At 36.9% G+C, this 13,120-nt stretch overlaps 1 protein-coding gene across 5 annotated transcripts in view; it reads left to right on the plus strand.

The window, feature by feature from the left end:
* The window catches only part of LOC136847463 (uncharacterized), a 583,447-nt gene that overhangs the window by 541,960 nt on the left and 28,367 nt on the right, over nt 1–13,120 (plus strand). For 3 of the 5 annotated variants that reach the window (XM_067119194.1, XM_067119196.1, XM_067119195.1), the window contains one exon: nt 3,859–3,909. The exons of the other annotated variants lie outside the window; for them this stretch is intronic. In XM_067119194.1, coding sequence (XP_066975295.1) covers nt 3,859–3,909 — 51 coding nt within the window. The remainder of the gene's footprint in view (nt 1–3,858; nt 3,910–13,120) is intronic. 5 annotated transcript variants of the gene reach the window in all.

Below are 13,120 nucleotides of genomic sequence, written 5' to 3' on the forward strand. Positions count from 1 at the left end.
TTCGGTTTTCTTCGTTTAGTATTGAAAGTGCGCATACATACAGATTATTATGTGTATAAAGAGGGAGGATTAATAATCACGTGTTGATATTAGTGTTTTCTTTCTCTTCACCGAATAACCCGTCCTGCAGAGTAGGACATCTTAATGAGTTGCTGAGTGCATTTGGGCGAAACTTTGACAGAGTCGTTTCCTGAGTTCGTTATGTATCATCCTAAAAAAATTCAAACAAAAACTTTGAGAAGTGAATAAAATTATTTTCAAACCAAACTCCAGAAGGCCATTCACTCTTCAAAGGGAAAACTCAAATTTAATTCGATTTGATGATATAAATAAGAAAAGGCAGATGATAAATGCTACTCCCCGACCTTCTTGCTCCGTCTCGCTCTTTCTGTCTTCTACTGTACTGTAGGTGATCTCTTGCTCCGTGCCGTGCGGCCATCCTCAAATTGTCCTGCATGTAGCCTAATTCTACCCTCGAGAATTTAATTTGATGGCTCCGCTTCCGGAACCATTCGCTTTCTTTTGGGGTAGAGAAAAAAATATACAATCAAAGAATATAATCGAAGAGCTCCCAGCAATTGGTACGAAAATAATACTCCAGAAACGACTCTGAAGCGGGAAGGAGACCTCTCAAGTCTCAGAGCGTTTCAAGGCGGGCAGAAGCCGGTCGCTAGTAAGCGTCAAGCATTTTGCATGGAAGGGACCCACTCACGAACTGTACAATAACAAAACAAGGTGTGGACTACAGGCTTTTGGGTCACGTCCGTTACGAAGGCATATCTAGTTTCAAAGAGGAATTATTCATTTATTTGGTTAGTCAGGTTAATTAGTTATACATAAAAGGTGTAATAATCCGTTGCTCGTGCTCATTACGAGAGTATGATTTTTTTGCAGAGTCCGATTATTTAATGCTCTTTGAATGAGAAGTTTGTATCCCTATTATGCGTGATGGTAACTGTAAACAGTAAAACCGAGAGTAATATGAAACTGAAATCAAATCAAATCGTTTTTATTTGATGGTTTTCACACAGGAATAGCACGAAGTTTTAAGTATATGTATATATATGTATATATATATATATATATATATATATATATATATATATATATATATATATATATATATATATATACTGTATATATGTATTTAATAACAGGACTTCATTTAAACTGGATGGTACCTAGCAGAGATACTTATTCAGGAAAAGTTTCAAGTTTTCTAGGACTATCGGTCATAGAATGACCGGACACGTGGTCCAGCTGTATTTATATGCGTATGGGAGAGGGCATTAAAGCCATTGTTGTTCCAATTGCGTGTGCTGACTTTCTTCAGTCCTTTAATTATCCTCCTCCTCCACCCTCCCCCCTGTGTAGCCCCGCCCTCGTGGCCTTGGCCTTGGCCTTTCTCTGCGTGCAGCTTCTTCCCGGTGTCCGTTGTCCACACGGTTTCTTGTTTTTGCGTGTCCTTTCTTTTACTGTTGTGTATATGATTTTTCTGGATAGGCTATCCTCAAATTCACTTCCAGTATTGCCTACCATTACACTCTTTGCGCATGTTATGAAGGCTTTTTCTACAATCAGTCTGGCCGTTTTGTTTGTGTTCTTATATAGAAAGCTCATATTCTTCCAGTCTATTCTGTGATCTTTTTCCCGACAGTGCTTGGCAACCGCCGACGACTGATTGTAGTGCCTAATTTTTCGTTTGTGTTGTTTTCCTCGTTCTTTGCAGGATTTGCCGCTTTCGCCGAAGTAATGCTCTTCAGAATCTAGACACGCTGCCATGTATACCCCCCCTCTTACCTTGTCCCCCTCTACCGACTTTCTGTTTCTAACTGCTGTATTCCTAATCGTGTTTTTGTAACTGCCTGTCAATTTGAAATGATCTAGTTTCCTGTTGATGGGTGTGACAGTGTTGTTGTCCGGGACTGTAATTTTCCTCCTTCAAATGTTCCTTTTCTGTCCCTTCGCTCTCCCCAAAATAGTTTTCTCTTGCCTGAGTGTGTGTGGCCGTTCCCACCAGTACGTGGGTATCCTAATCTCCTAAAGCTCTCCAACAGGTATTCCAGCTCTTCAACTAAGAAATCGGGGCTGCAAATCCTATAAGCCCTGGTAGCCAAACATGTCATTACTCCCATTTTAATTTGTTTCGTATGGCTGGAAAACATGTATGTATGAATTAGTGTGTATCTTCTTTCTGTGTACTTTAAATTCTGAATTTTTCCCTTCACTCTTTGCCAATGCGTCCAGGAAAGAAATTTCTCCTTCCTTCTCTTCTTCTATTGTGAACTTGATTTGTTTATTTAGTTTATGTTTTCTAGGAACTTGTGCAATTCTTCCCTTTCTCCCTTATAAAAATAATCAGGATGTCATCCATGTATCTTGCCCATTTGATGATGCTTAAGTTCCCTGTATTTCTGCCCGCCCTTCCGTTTTCCAACCACTCCATAAAAATGCTAACTATGATCGGCGCAAGACTCGAACCCATAACTACGCCTTTTTTTTTTTTGTATATAATGGTTTTCCTTACACTTGATCATATTGACGCTGAGGGCCGCTGTCAACAATTTTATCAAAATGTCATGATCTAGGTGACATATTCTTTTTTATTACTTCAGTCAATCGTCTTCTTGACTGGTACGTTGGTAAACAGGGAAGTTACATCCAAACTCGCAAATTTATAAATTTTACGTTAATTTTCGATAATTCATCTATGAGGTTGATGTTATGTTTTAGATGCCAACCCCACCCACTTTCCCATTTTGTCATTTTCGATAGGTCGGGGCAAGGGTCGGGGTGTGTCCAGCAATGTTGGGCGCTTGGTCTCTTGTCTTGTTATCAAAGATGCTGCTTGAACCTTCATATCACGTCTTCATGGGTTATATCTGTCATGTGTTAAATTTTTTATTCCTATATTCGTCATTTCTAGCGCTGAAGGCTCCTGTTTTCTCATTTTAGCATTATCTCTTTTTTTTTCGTGAATCAACCGCTAATGACAACGAAGGTTGGATCACCATTACATTTGAATGAGACTTATAATTGGTACCTTTTACATGAGTGAAGGAGAGGTCTTCCGAAATAGACGTGAAGGCTGCTGAGTTCATTTCCCTCAGTGTCTTCAGATTAAGATCCTTGAATATTTGAACTAACAGGCTTTACCGTCTGCGCCATATTCTTTTTATCTTCATCGGTTCTAGCTTTGTCGAGGCATTTTGCATCACAAATTAATTTAAATTCTCTCTCTCTCTCTCTCTCTCTCTCTCTCTCTCTCTCTCTCTCTCTCTCTCTCTCTCTGTGTGTGTGTGTGTGTGTGTGTGTGTGTTTTGTTTCTCTTCGTTTTGGTCCTTTTTCCGTTTTTGGGATCCCCCTTCAGTTTCCCCAACGTCCCTTCCTTATTCTGCCATCATGCGATCCCATGCACTTTCTTAGAAGTTAGAGGCCTGGATCAGACTCATTTTACACACGCTCACTGGGGACCTAATCCTTGCCTAAGCCTCGACATTTTACTTCCTCCCACTCCGCTATTACTGACACCTCGGTGTCCAACATGTCATTATTGTATTGAAGTGGGAGTTTCCCATAGATTTGTGTGCTCTAATGCACACCCGGGAACTTGACCTGTCAGAGAATTTAATCTTATTGCTGCTTTGCTTCTTTATCACATAAACAGAAGTATATGTAATATATATATATATATATATATATATATATATATATATATATATATATATATATATATATATATATATATATATATACATTTCTTGTAGACTTTGTGATCTTGAAAAAATACAATGTATTGTTCCTGCTTTCGTGTGTTGAGAATGATTTTTAATCGTTTTGTCTCTTGTCTCTTTTCAGGTGTGTGCGACCTGGCCAGCGTCGTGACACATGTGCTGAGGATGGGTGGAGGTGAGCAATACGCGTGAGAGAGAGAGAGAGAGAGAGAGAGAGAGAGAGAGAGAGAGAGAGAGAGAGGGTGGTATAAACGATAGTTACATTGAGAGACAGAGTAACTGTCGAAGGAAAAAAGTAAACAGGGAAGTGTGGAGTAGAACAGACAGCCTTACTAAATCTTAAGGACCAGAGATTCAGGCAGTAAATCGGTGTACCAAAGGTAGTAAAGTCTATAGAGCTGAGCGGAGGGGACGCATTATTGATTTGTGATGTCCTGATATTGCTGTTGAACAACTCGAAAAGTGCAATGGATGAGATTTAGCCAAGAACAAAGTTCGAATGAACAGACTGTCAGGAAAGAGTATGTATGACTGGGAAATATAGAGAGAGAGAGAGACTTTGAAAATTACCAGAAATATAAGGTTTGTGATGTCTTCTTGATACAGTACAATAGTCCAGCGAAGATGGCATTTGCCAGAATCGGTTGAAGCCTTTGCATTTTAGTACTGTTATGAGGTGTATAGATCTAGAAATATGATGTCATTTTTGAAAACCCCTTTTACATGTAAAAAGGTTGGATTTCTCCCCATGATTCTGTATTGTGTGATACAAGTATGGTAAATGTCTTCCCTTCTGTAAAGCGATCTGTCGCTTCCCTCTGAGTTATCTTGATGTTTTTCCCATGTAGACTTCCTTTCGCTCGTTTTATTGGTTTCCTGCGCGCCTTGTAAGTCTGTTGATTGTCTCCCTGCTAACAGTCATTGGCTGTCCATCACATCGGTCTCCACAAGATATTTAAAAATATTATTTTTACTCACTTTTCTTTTCCTCCCTTCAATTTTGTCCGTCGCTCTCTCTCTCTCTCTCTCTCTCTCTCTCTCTCTCTCTCTCTCTCTCTCTCTCTCTCTCTCTTCTGTATCTCATTTGTCTTAATTATTACTTTCTTATTCCTCATCCTTTCCCTGGTGTCTCTTGTCCCTTTCCTTCCTGCCATGGTTAAATAACTTTTCCTTTTCATTGACATGATTAATTCTCTAAGGTGCTCTTACATCAAATGGCGTTAATTTGGTGGAATTGATCATTAATTAGACTGGATTATTAAACGTCGGACTCAGGGCTTAAAGTAAATTTAACCCACAAATCTCTCTCTCTCTCTCTCTCTCTCTCTCTCTCTCTCTCTCTCTCTCTCTCTCTCTCTCTCTCTCTCTCTCTCTCCTCATATTTGGAGATTTGGCGTTTTAAATCAGATGCTTTTTAGTTCATCTGAAACGAAAATGGGTTAACTTTTTAGATCGAAAACTGCCCTGTCGTATGTATCAGTGTGTTCCTTGTGTAAGCTTTTCACAGTTTCGACTTTGTCAGAACCACTGGATGAATTTCATCCAATCTTGACACAAAGTATTCTTTGGTAACGATTCCAGTTTGTTTAAAAGGGGCGACGCCCTATTCCAATAGGAGATAATGAAGAACTTGAAATATGGGGGGGGGGCGTCATTTAAAAATCTTATTTAGAACGACAGGGGCAAATGGAATACTAACAGAGTTTCCATATAAAGTGTAGATTCAAATTTGATCAAACCTTGTCCCCAGCGGCCAGAAAGGGCAGCAGTAAGTGTGCGAAGCTTTATAAAGGAATAAATATGTAGAAAATATCTAAAGTCATGTTCTCACGAGCTAAAGGGCTACAGTTTGTCTTACTGATGTACAATCATCTTTGTGTAATTTTGATTCAAGCATGTTCAAACCATACCCCCAGGGACCAAGCGGAGGCCACAGTGGCGGTCCTGAAGAAACATTGTAATCATATGCTCGCTAGTACAGCAAGGTGAAGGTAGTAGGTGGGCCAATTATTTTTGTGAGTTTTGTTGTTGCTGCTGCAGAGAATTACTGAAGAAAAAATAATTTACTATATTAGAAGGTTTACGATTTTTTTCTGTAGTCTGTAACTGCGGTGGATGTTTTCCACTGCGGAACGCTCGAAATTTTTGTCTTGGTATCTTCTGATGCTCGTGGGTTGTCTTTTAATTGATTATGAATTAGTGCATCAGACAGTATGGTTTTAGCTCCGTAATCTACGTATTAATCCATTTCACTCACTTTGATATTGAGGCTTCAGTGTAACCCATTGCCACTTGCACCAAACTCCTCGATGCATCTTCCCGGTCCAGCCACTGTTTAATCTTCAGAATAAAAGGGAATGACAGTCTTTTACATTTATTCAGTGACTGCAAATCGTTGTTTTACATCATAATGTTTTCCTGTAGGTTACGTACTCTTGACAAAATCATATAGATTTATATATTTATTGGTAAACATAGTAAAATGAGAAGATTGTCCGTAGTTAATCCTGTCATTAAATTTTACTTCTGATAATAAAATGGCTGGTCGTAGCAAGGATTTCAGGGACTTCAGTATTTCCTGCTCTCGGTTGCTTGGCTTCTGAACTTTGCTATAAGGATTTAAATTTATTAGTTGGGTGAATCCATATGGACCGATTCTGCTTGAATGTGTTAAGTATAGTGTTTCATTGAGACCGTTATAATTTTGTTACGAATAAAAAATGTTTCATTATCAGAAAACTTGGCCTGAATCGAGATGATTATATAAAAAATAATTTTAGTTTCACGAATGTCTGAAGTTTTGAGATTTGTGTTATTTGTGTATTTTGGAATCATACAGGTTATAGAGCACATATATTAGGGAAATGCACACATAAAGGGAACAAGAAAAAGACTCACTTCAGAACTTCGACTTGGTTGCAGCTTCCTTGCGGTGTTCTGACCGTTTATTTTCATGGCAGGGTTTTTTCTAAATTCCTGTCGGATTATCCTTTAGGACAGCAGGCGGTAGTTCTGAATGATTGTTTTCTCTTTCATTAGTCATATGCAGCTTGTCCTTCGTTACCGACATCAACTTGAACAATCAAGTCATGCTGTGACCACGGGAAAGTCACAACTTTTAAAAGCTGTAGTTATTAAGAGATATCATCAGAGATATCAAAAGTAGCGATTTTTTCTTCAGATGTTAGGAAAAAACATCATCTAGACAGACTTAGGTAAAGAGGTGTTTTCATCATGACTAATGTCGTTTACATTGGGCCAATCCTCTCCCCCCCCACAAACACACACACACACACACACACACACGCACACACGTCAGTGATTGGGTTGGAATATTTTAAAATGTTATTGAGAATCACTACCGAAATATGCGGGTTTGAAGTAAACAGAGGCATGGACATTGTAGCGTACTGTAATTAATGAGTGTATTGCTTTATATCATCGGGTGCATTGTGAATTAGCGATCAGTTTTTCCAGTAGGCGAGGCTGTAAGGAAAGCGAAACTTGAGTCATGGACAAGCAGTGTAGGAAGTGGATATTGAGGTAGTGATTCTAACTGTTTACTACTGGTACTTCTCTCTCTTTACTGTACGAATAAGTCGGAGATTTTATTTTTGGATTTAAGGAAAATGCTATTCTGATGGAAAATCGTGTTGCTCCAAAGTTGTTCAACTTTATTAGTATTATAAATTTGCTTTCAAATTTAAAATAAGATTGGAAAGCAGTAATAAATGTGATATCAATCAGCTTGAAGGTAAGGGGAAAAATGATCTATTCTGGTGATAAAAAAAGAAAGAAAAGTAAAAAGGAAAGGCACACAAGATGTCAGAAATGACATTAAAGTCAAAATAAAAATCGACCAACAAAAAACTAGAAACAGAAAAATAATGTAGAAAGAAGCGAAACCCAGACCCCAGAGTCGATTGTGAGATATCTGTTAAAAGGTCACTTTTCTTCATGAATGGCGCATGACCCATGGCGCCTCTGAATGGACTTTTTGCTGTACTGACTAACTAGCAAATGCCATGTTTTGTGATATTCTTAACTCAGCGATTATGGATATGCGTTTGCTTGTCTGCAATAAGGGGTGTGGTGATTTTCGCATAGGCTAGGTATCATGAAGGTAATAAAAAAAGTGTGACAGTGATGAAAATAATGCAACAATAAAAAAAGATAATAAAGTACAAACCAAAGCATAATTAACTGGAAAGTAACGTTAACAAACTCAGTGCTTATTACATCACGCAAACCCTAACACTTAAGGGCAAAATATATTGCACAGATTACAGACGAGAAAGAGAGAGTCGTTCGATTTTACGAAATAAAAAGAAAAAAAACATTCAACAGTAAATAGATGTAATCGCATTGTTGGAGAAATTGTATAACAGTTATGATGGTTTGGACATCCGGTGATCAGTATGTATTTTATGTGATGTGGGATTAATCTTCATGCAGCAGTTAAGGGATCCATTTTTTCATTAATAATAACTATCTTGGCTTTCCCTGAATCCGGTCTCATCATCATAGTTATTAATGAATAATTTTTTTTTTTGTGCATGTAATATTATTGAATATACTGTGGCGTTAAAGAGTGATTCACAGTCTTTGATTACTTGTGTTCGTCATCACTGTTCGTGTAAGACATCATCGCACAAACATCACAGTCAATGTACAGCATAATACCAGAGTCCTGGTAACGGACAAAGGTCTCTATGTTGTCATGAGAAACACACCGTTATGTATGAGAGCAAGAGGTCCCCATATAAAAGACTGACCCGCAATCAGTTCCATTTTGGGTCTTGTTCAGTCAGCTAGCTTTTGAGACTCGGTAGAATACCAGGTACTACTTAACTGTCATAATGACGCTCTCTCTCTCTCTCTCTCTCTCTCTCTCTCTCTCTCTCTCTCTCTCTCTCTCTCTCTCTCTCTGAGTCAGTGCGTTCACCCTTGACAATGATTTCATTTCAGTTATATTTTTAGCCATATTTTTGTTATCCAATCGCCAAACGTTTATTTGTGTTTGCTCATAATGTCAGAGGCCCACCTTCACAGCCGAAATGCCACCGAATGGCCTTTTCTCATTGTGGAAACTTCTTTAATGGCGGGTCAAGCGTTGCTTTGTCTTGTTATGCGTCCATTCTAAATTTAGACTTACGTATGCTCTTCGAATTTAACGTATGGTGTTTGTCGCACGGTGCATATGAGGTTAGGATTAGTTTTGCTGTCACTTATGTTTGCACTTATTGCAATTTCTCAGGGGAAAAAATTACTCTACTTGTGATTGCCGATGTCATGATTAATATGTGTATTTATGCATGAGCCATATTGGCATGGGTAGACCACAGCAAAATCCATGGCCCTTTGCAGCTAAGCCCCACCCACTGCACGCCAGTGATTGGTTAGGGGAATGACGTCACACTAATTACCAGTCCATATGATTACCAATACGGCTTTAACTCCGTTCGGTAATGTTGAGCTCCATGCATGAATATTGACACCACAGATTTGAATTCCCGGAGTTGTAAATTCTGCAGTTGATATCTCCGATAAAAGATTTATATCATATATCATCATGATCTTGGATCATTCTCTCTATGCAGCTTTTTTTTTAATCATGCGCAGCCGAATACACATTCATCTTGCTTTTTTTTTAATTGGTGTTGGATTACATAAGCGATCGTGCATGTCAAATGTTAATATTGTGATATTAGACTTACATATCAAACTTATATTTTGAGGCAATGACAGGGCACAGGCCTGCACGTCAGTTTCTTATATTTGGAGGCAATGACGGCATAGGACTGCACATCAAATTCATATATTTTGAAACAATAACAGGGCATGGGCCTACATGACAATTTCTTATTGCAAATAGTTTTCCACCCGTGTCTGTTGGAAACAGATTAGCTTTTAATTAATATAGTAGCTCCGACCCCACGATATATATTGCATATTCATACGGTGAAATGCACACGTATAAGCAAGTGCATATACACATACATGTGTGTTTGCGTCGACGGCCATAGGAAATGTAATGCCACTTATACTACAGAGAATAAAAGTAAAATTTGTGGGCATGTAGCCGATGGCACACATAGACCATTCATAGGACTGTCTCAGCCTTACACACAACTATCGAACTGCTCGCAATGAATTATATTGAAAATATGTTCACAAAAGGGATAACAAATTATATTACTGCGATGAGTAAATATATATAAGTCTGTTGTAGCATTTCTATGAAAATGAAGGCTATGGTAGGAAGGCATCAGAAGATACTTAACGAAATAAGAAAAAATTAAATTATAGCTGAAAAAGTTATGTATGAGACGATCCAAGCCAGTCTGCGAGTAGCCCATGAATCATTTGATTTTGTGGGCATTGATTACCCTGTTGGACAAAAGGATACATAAGTCAGTAAATTCTCTCTCTCTCTCTCTCTCTCTCTCTCTCTCTCTCTCTCTCTCTCTGTTGGTAGAAGAATATTCTAGCGTAGACTATATTCATAAAGATCTCGATTACTTTTAATTAAAACAAATGACTAAATTTCAAATAACAATAGTAGGCAGATAATTCTTTACACTAGTATTTTATGAATAGGTCTATGTTTGTTCTGCAGTGTTAGGTTACCATAAGAAAAATTTTCGAAGACACTACAAGCACCATAATAATAGCAAAAAAAAAAAAAGAACCACCACAATAAAACGGCTGTATATAAGATAGACCTATAATCTAAACGTCATAAGCTGCGACAAAAAGATATAGGACATTATAAGTCTACGCCATTTTTTATGATAATGTTTTTTCGAAAGGAAATGTCCTTAATAAAATTCTCAGCAAACTATATCCAATATGTTTCGTACAGCCTATAATATTGCAAATTTAAGTTAAACATAGGTTTATTCTGGTTTTGTAGAATACAGTCAAATGCTTGTCATCCCACCGAATGTGTAAACGATTTCAGTTAAATCGATTTTATGACTATTAAAATGTAGTTTCCTTTTGATAATCAGCAGAACTTATTTTAGTCCGGTAAAACAACTATCGCTAAATTATTGAAGATGAAAAGAACCACAGATTAACCAACTTTTCGAAACCATTGCCTATCAATCAGCGTCTAGGAATGGTTGTGACGTAAGCAGTGAGCGGTACTTAGGTGGTGGATTTCGCTATAGCAAATGTAGAATATGGAAATTTGTTTCTGCGTAACACACACATATGTATATATATATATATATATATATATATATATATATATATATATATATATATATATATATATATATATATATATATATATATATATATATATTACAAAAATAATGAATACTTAATCATATAAGCGTTGTCAGATTTGGAATATTTCATGAAAGCATTAGTATGAGATGTATACAGCCCGCTACATTCCCATTTTCTGCTACACAACAATCGTTAGCTTTTCAAAAGCACCAACATACCTCTATCACATGATCAGGCTAAATTGTCTCATACAATACTAACATTCGAAAACTTTTATGAAATTGTTTCCATAAATATATAGGCTACGGAATCCAATGTGATAAGTTCGATACCGCATAAAACTGAAAAACATTGAAAGGATGCCTCATTTTCATTGACATAATCCACATACTGTTTCTTTCATTTATTTCATATACATTTCTTTCATTAATTAATATATATATATATATATATATATATATATATATATATATATATATATAATGTGTGTGTCTCCTGTGTTTATATTCCACAAATCTCCACTCTTCTCCAGCCTCCCATCTGTTGTTGTTGTTGAAGCTAACGATTAGCAATGTCCCCCCTTTAATAATAATTGTTGTGTAGCAGAAAATGGGAATGTAGCGAGCTGCAAGGTAGACTGCAAGTATCGTTTTATTTCGTAGGTGTGATGTAGTTGCAGCTGTATACATCTGATACTAATGCTTACATGAAATATTCCAATTCTGACAGCGCTTTTATGATTAAGTATTCATTATTTTTGTAATGTTTTACGAAAAATATGTTAAATATGAGTTATATAACATGCACCTCATAGAAACTGTAGCCCAAGTCATAAAAAGGCGAACATTCCACTTGGCATTATTATTATCATTTGGGATATAATGACCGTTAAATAGTAGGATATTGAAGATTCACTTGTAAGAATTATAACTAATTCGTCAGCTTTTCGGAAACCCGGTGGTTCAGTCCATTCTCTCAGAAGAAAGATCTCTGGATTGTCAAGGTCCGAAAGACGCACCTGACATTGTAATCCCTTTTGCACATTATTATTATTATTATTATTATTATTATTATTATTATTATTATTATTATTATTATTATTATTTGCTTACCTTAGTTCAGGAAAAAATTATGCTATTTCTGAAAAATCAATGTTCATGTAATGTATAACAAGTCACGGCTTTGGAACAAAGAAAAAGTAAAAAAGAGAAGAGAATTCTCATTCTCTTTAATGCCGAGGACCATTGCGTTTTTTCCTTTCCTCATTGTTGCTGGCATTTTCTTCCTAATCCAGCATTTTGGTCACTAAAGAATATGATAGATATTAGCTTATGTGTTTTCCAAGGGTAATTATGTGAAATAATGGTTTCAATGGATTGTTGTTTCCAAATCAAATTTAGTTGTAATATTCCGACTCTCTCTCTCTCTCTCTCTCTCTCTCTCTCAGCACATACGCGCAAGTTGCAGTAAAGCATTATGTATTACAAGAGAATATATGCCATATTTCTCTGGCAATGTTCAGTCACTCTGGGTCTCTTCATCAAGTCATGTTAATCATAAATGCCTTTTCCGAAGGCGACTATTAAGCAGTTTTTTTTTTCTTTTCTTCGTTTGCTCATACCTAAAAAGAGTCTGTAATGTTACGGAGAGTGAATTACAGTTTGGTGCACAGCTTTACAAAGGCAATTTATGTACACGAACTAATCAAGGGTAAAAACCAAAGAAAAAAGTCAACTTGATGTGTATTTTATTTTATTTTGTTTTATTTTATTATTAATTTTTTTTTTTTTTTTTTTGAGAGTAGGTCAAGCCTTTCTTTGTCTTGGTGTTTATCATAATAATATTGTCCTCCCTGAGTCAGGTTCTCGGGAAACAAACGTTTTGTTGTCTTCTCTTTCTTACAAGTTGCTGACTTGCCTTCAAATGATCACCCATTTGATTTTATTCTCTCTTTAATCTTCAGTAATTCACGATAGGAAGTCGTCAGTGTAAGAGTGTAGGAAAGCAAGGAAGGCATTTTAGAAATGAAATAGTAGCTTAGGAAACTGAAAACGCAAGCGCCATCTTACACGCGTTCGTCTCAGTCACTGAAATAGAATGTATAATGTGTCTCTTCTGCTGTTGCTTGTCCGTTCTTCTTGGTGTTA

This window comes from Macrobrachium rosenbergii, chromosome 16 (assembly GCF_040412425.1).
Source record: "Macrobrachium rosenbergii isolate ZJJX-2024 chromosome 16, ASM4041242v1, whole genome shotgun sequence".
In the NCBI taxonomy this organism is placed as follows: Eukaryota; Metazoa; Arthropoda; class Malacostraca; order Decapoda; family Palaemonidae; genus Macrobrachium; species Macrobrachium rosenbergii.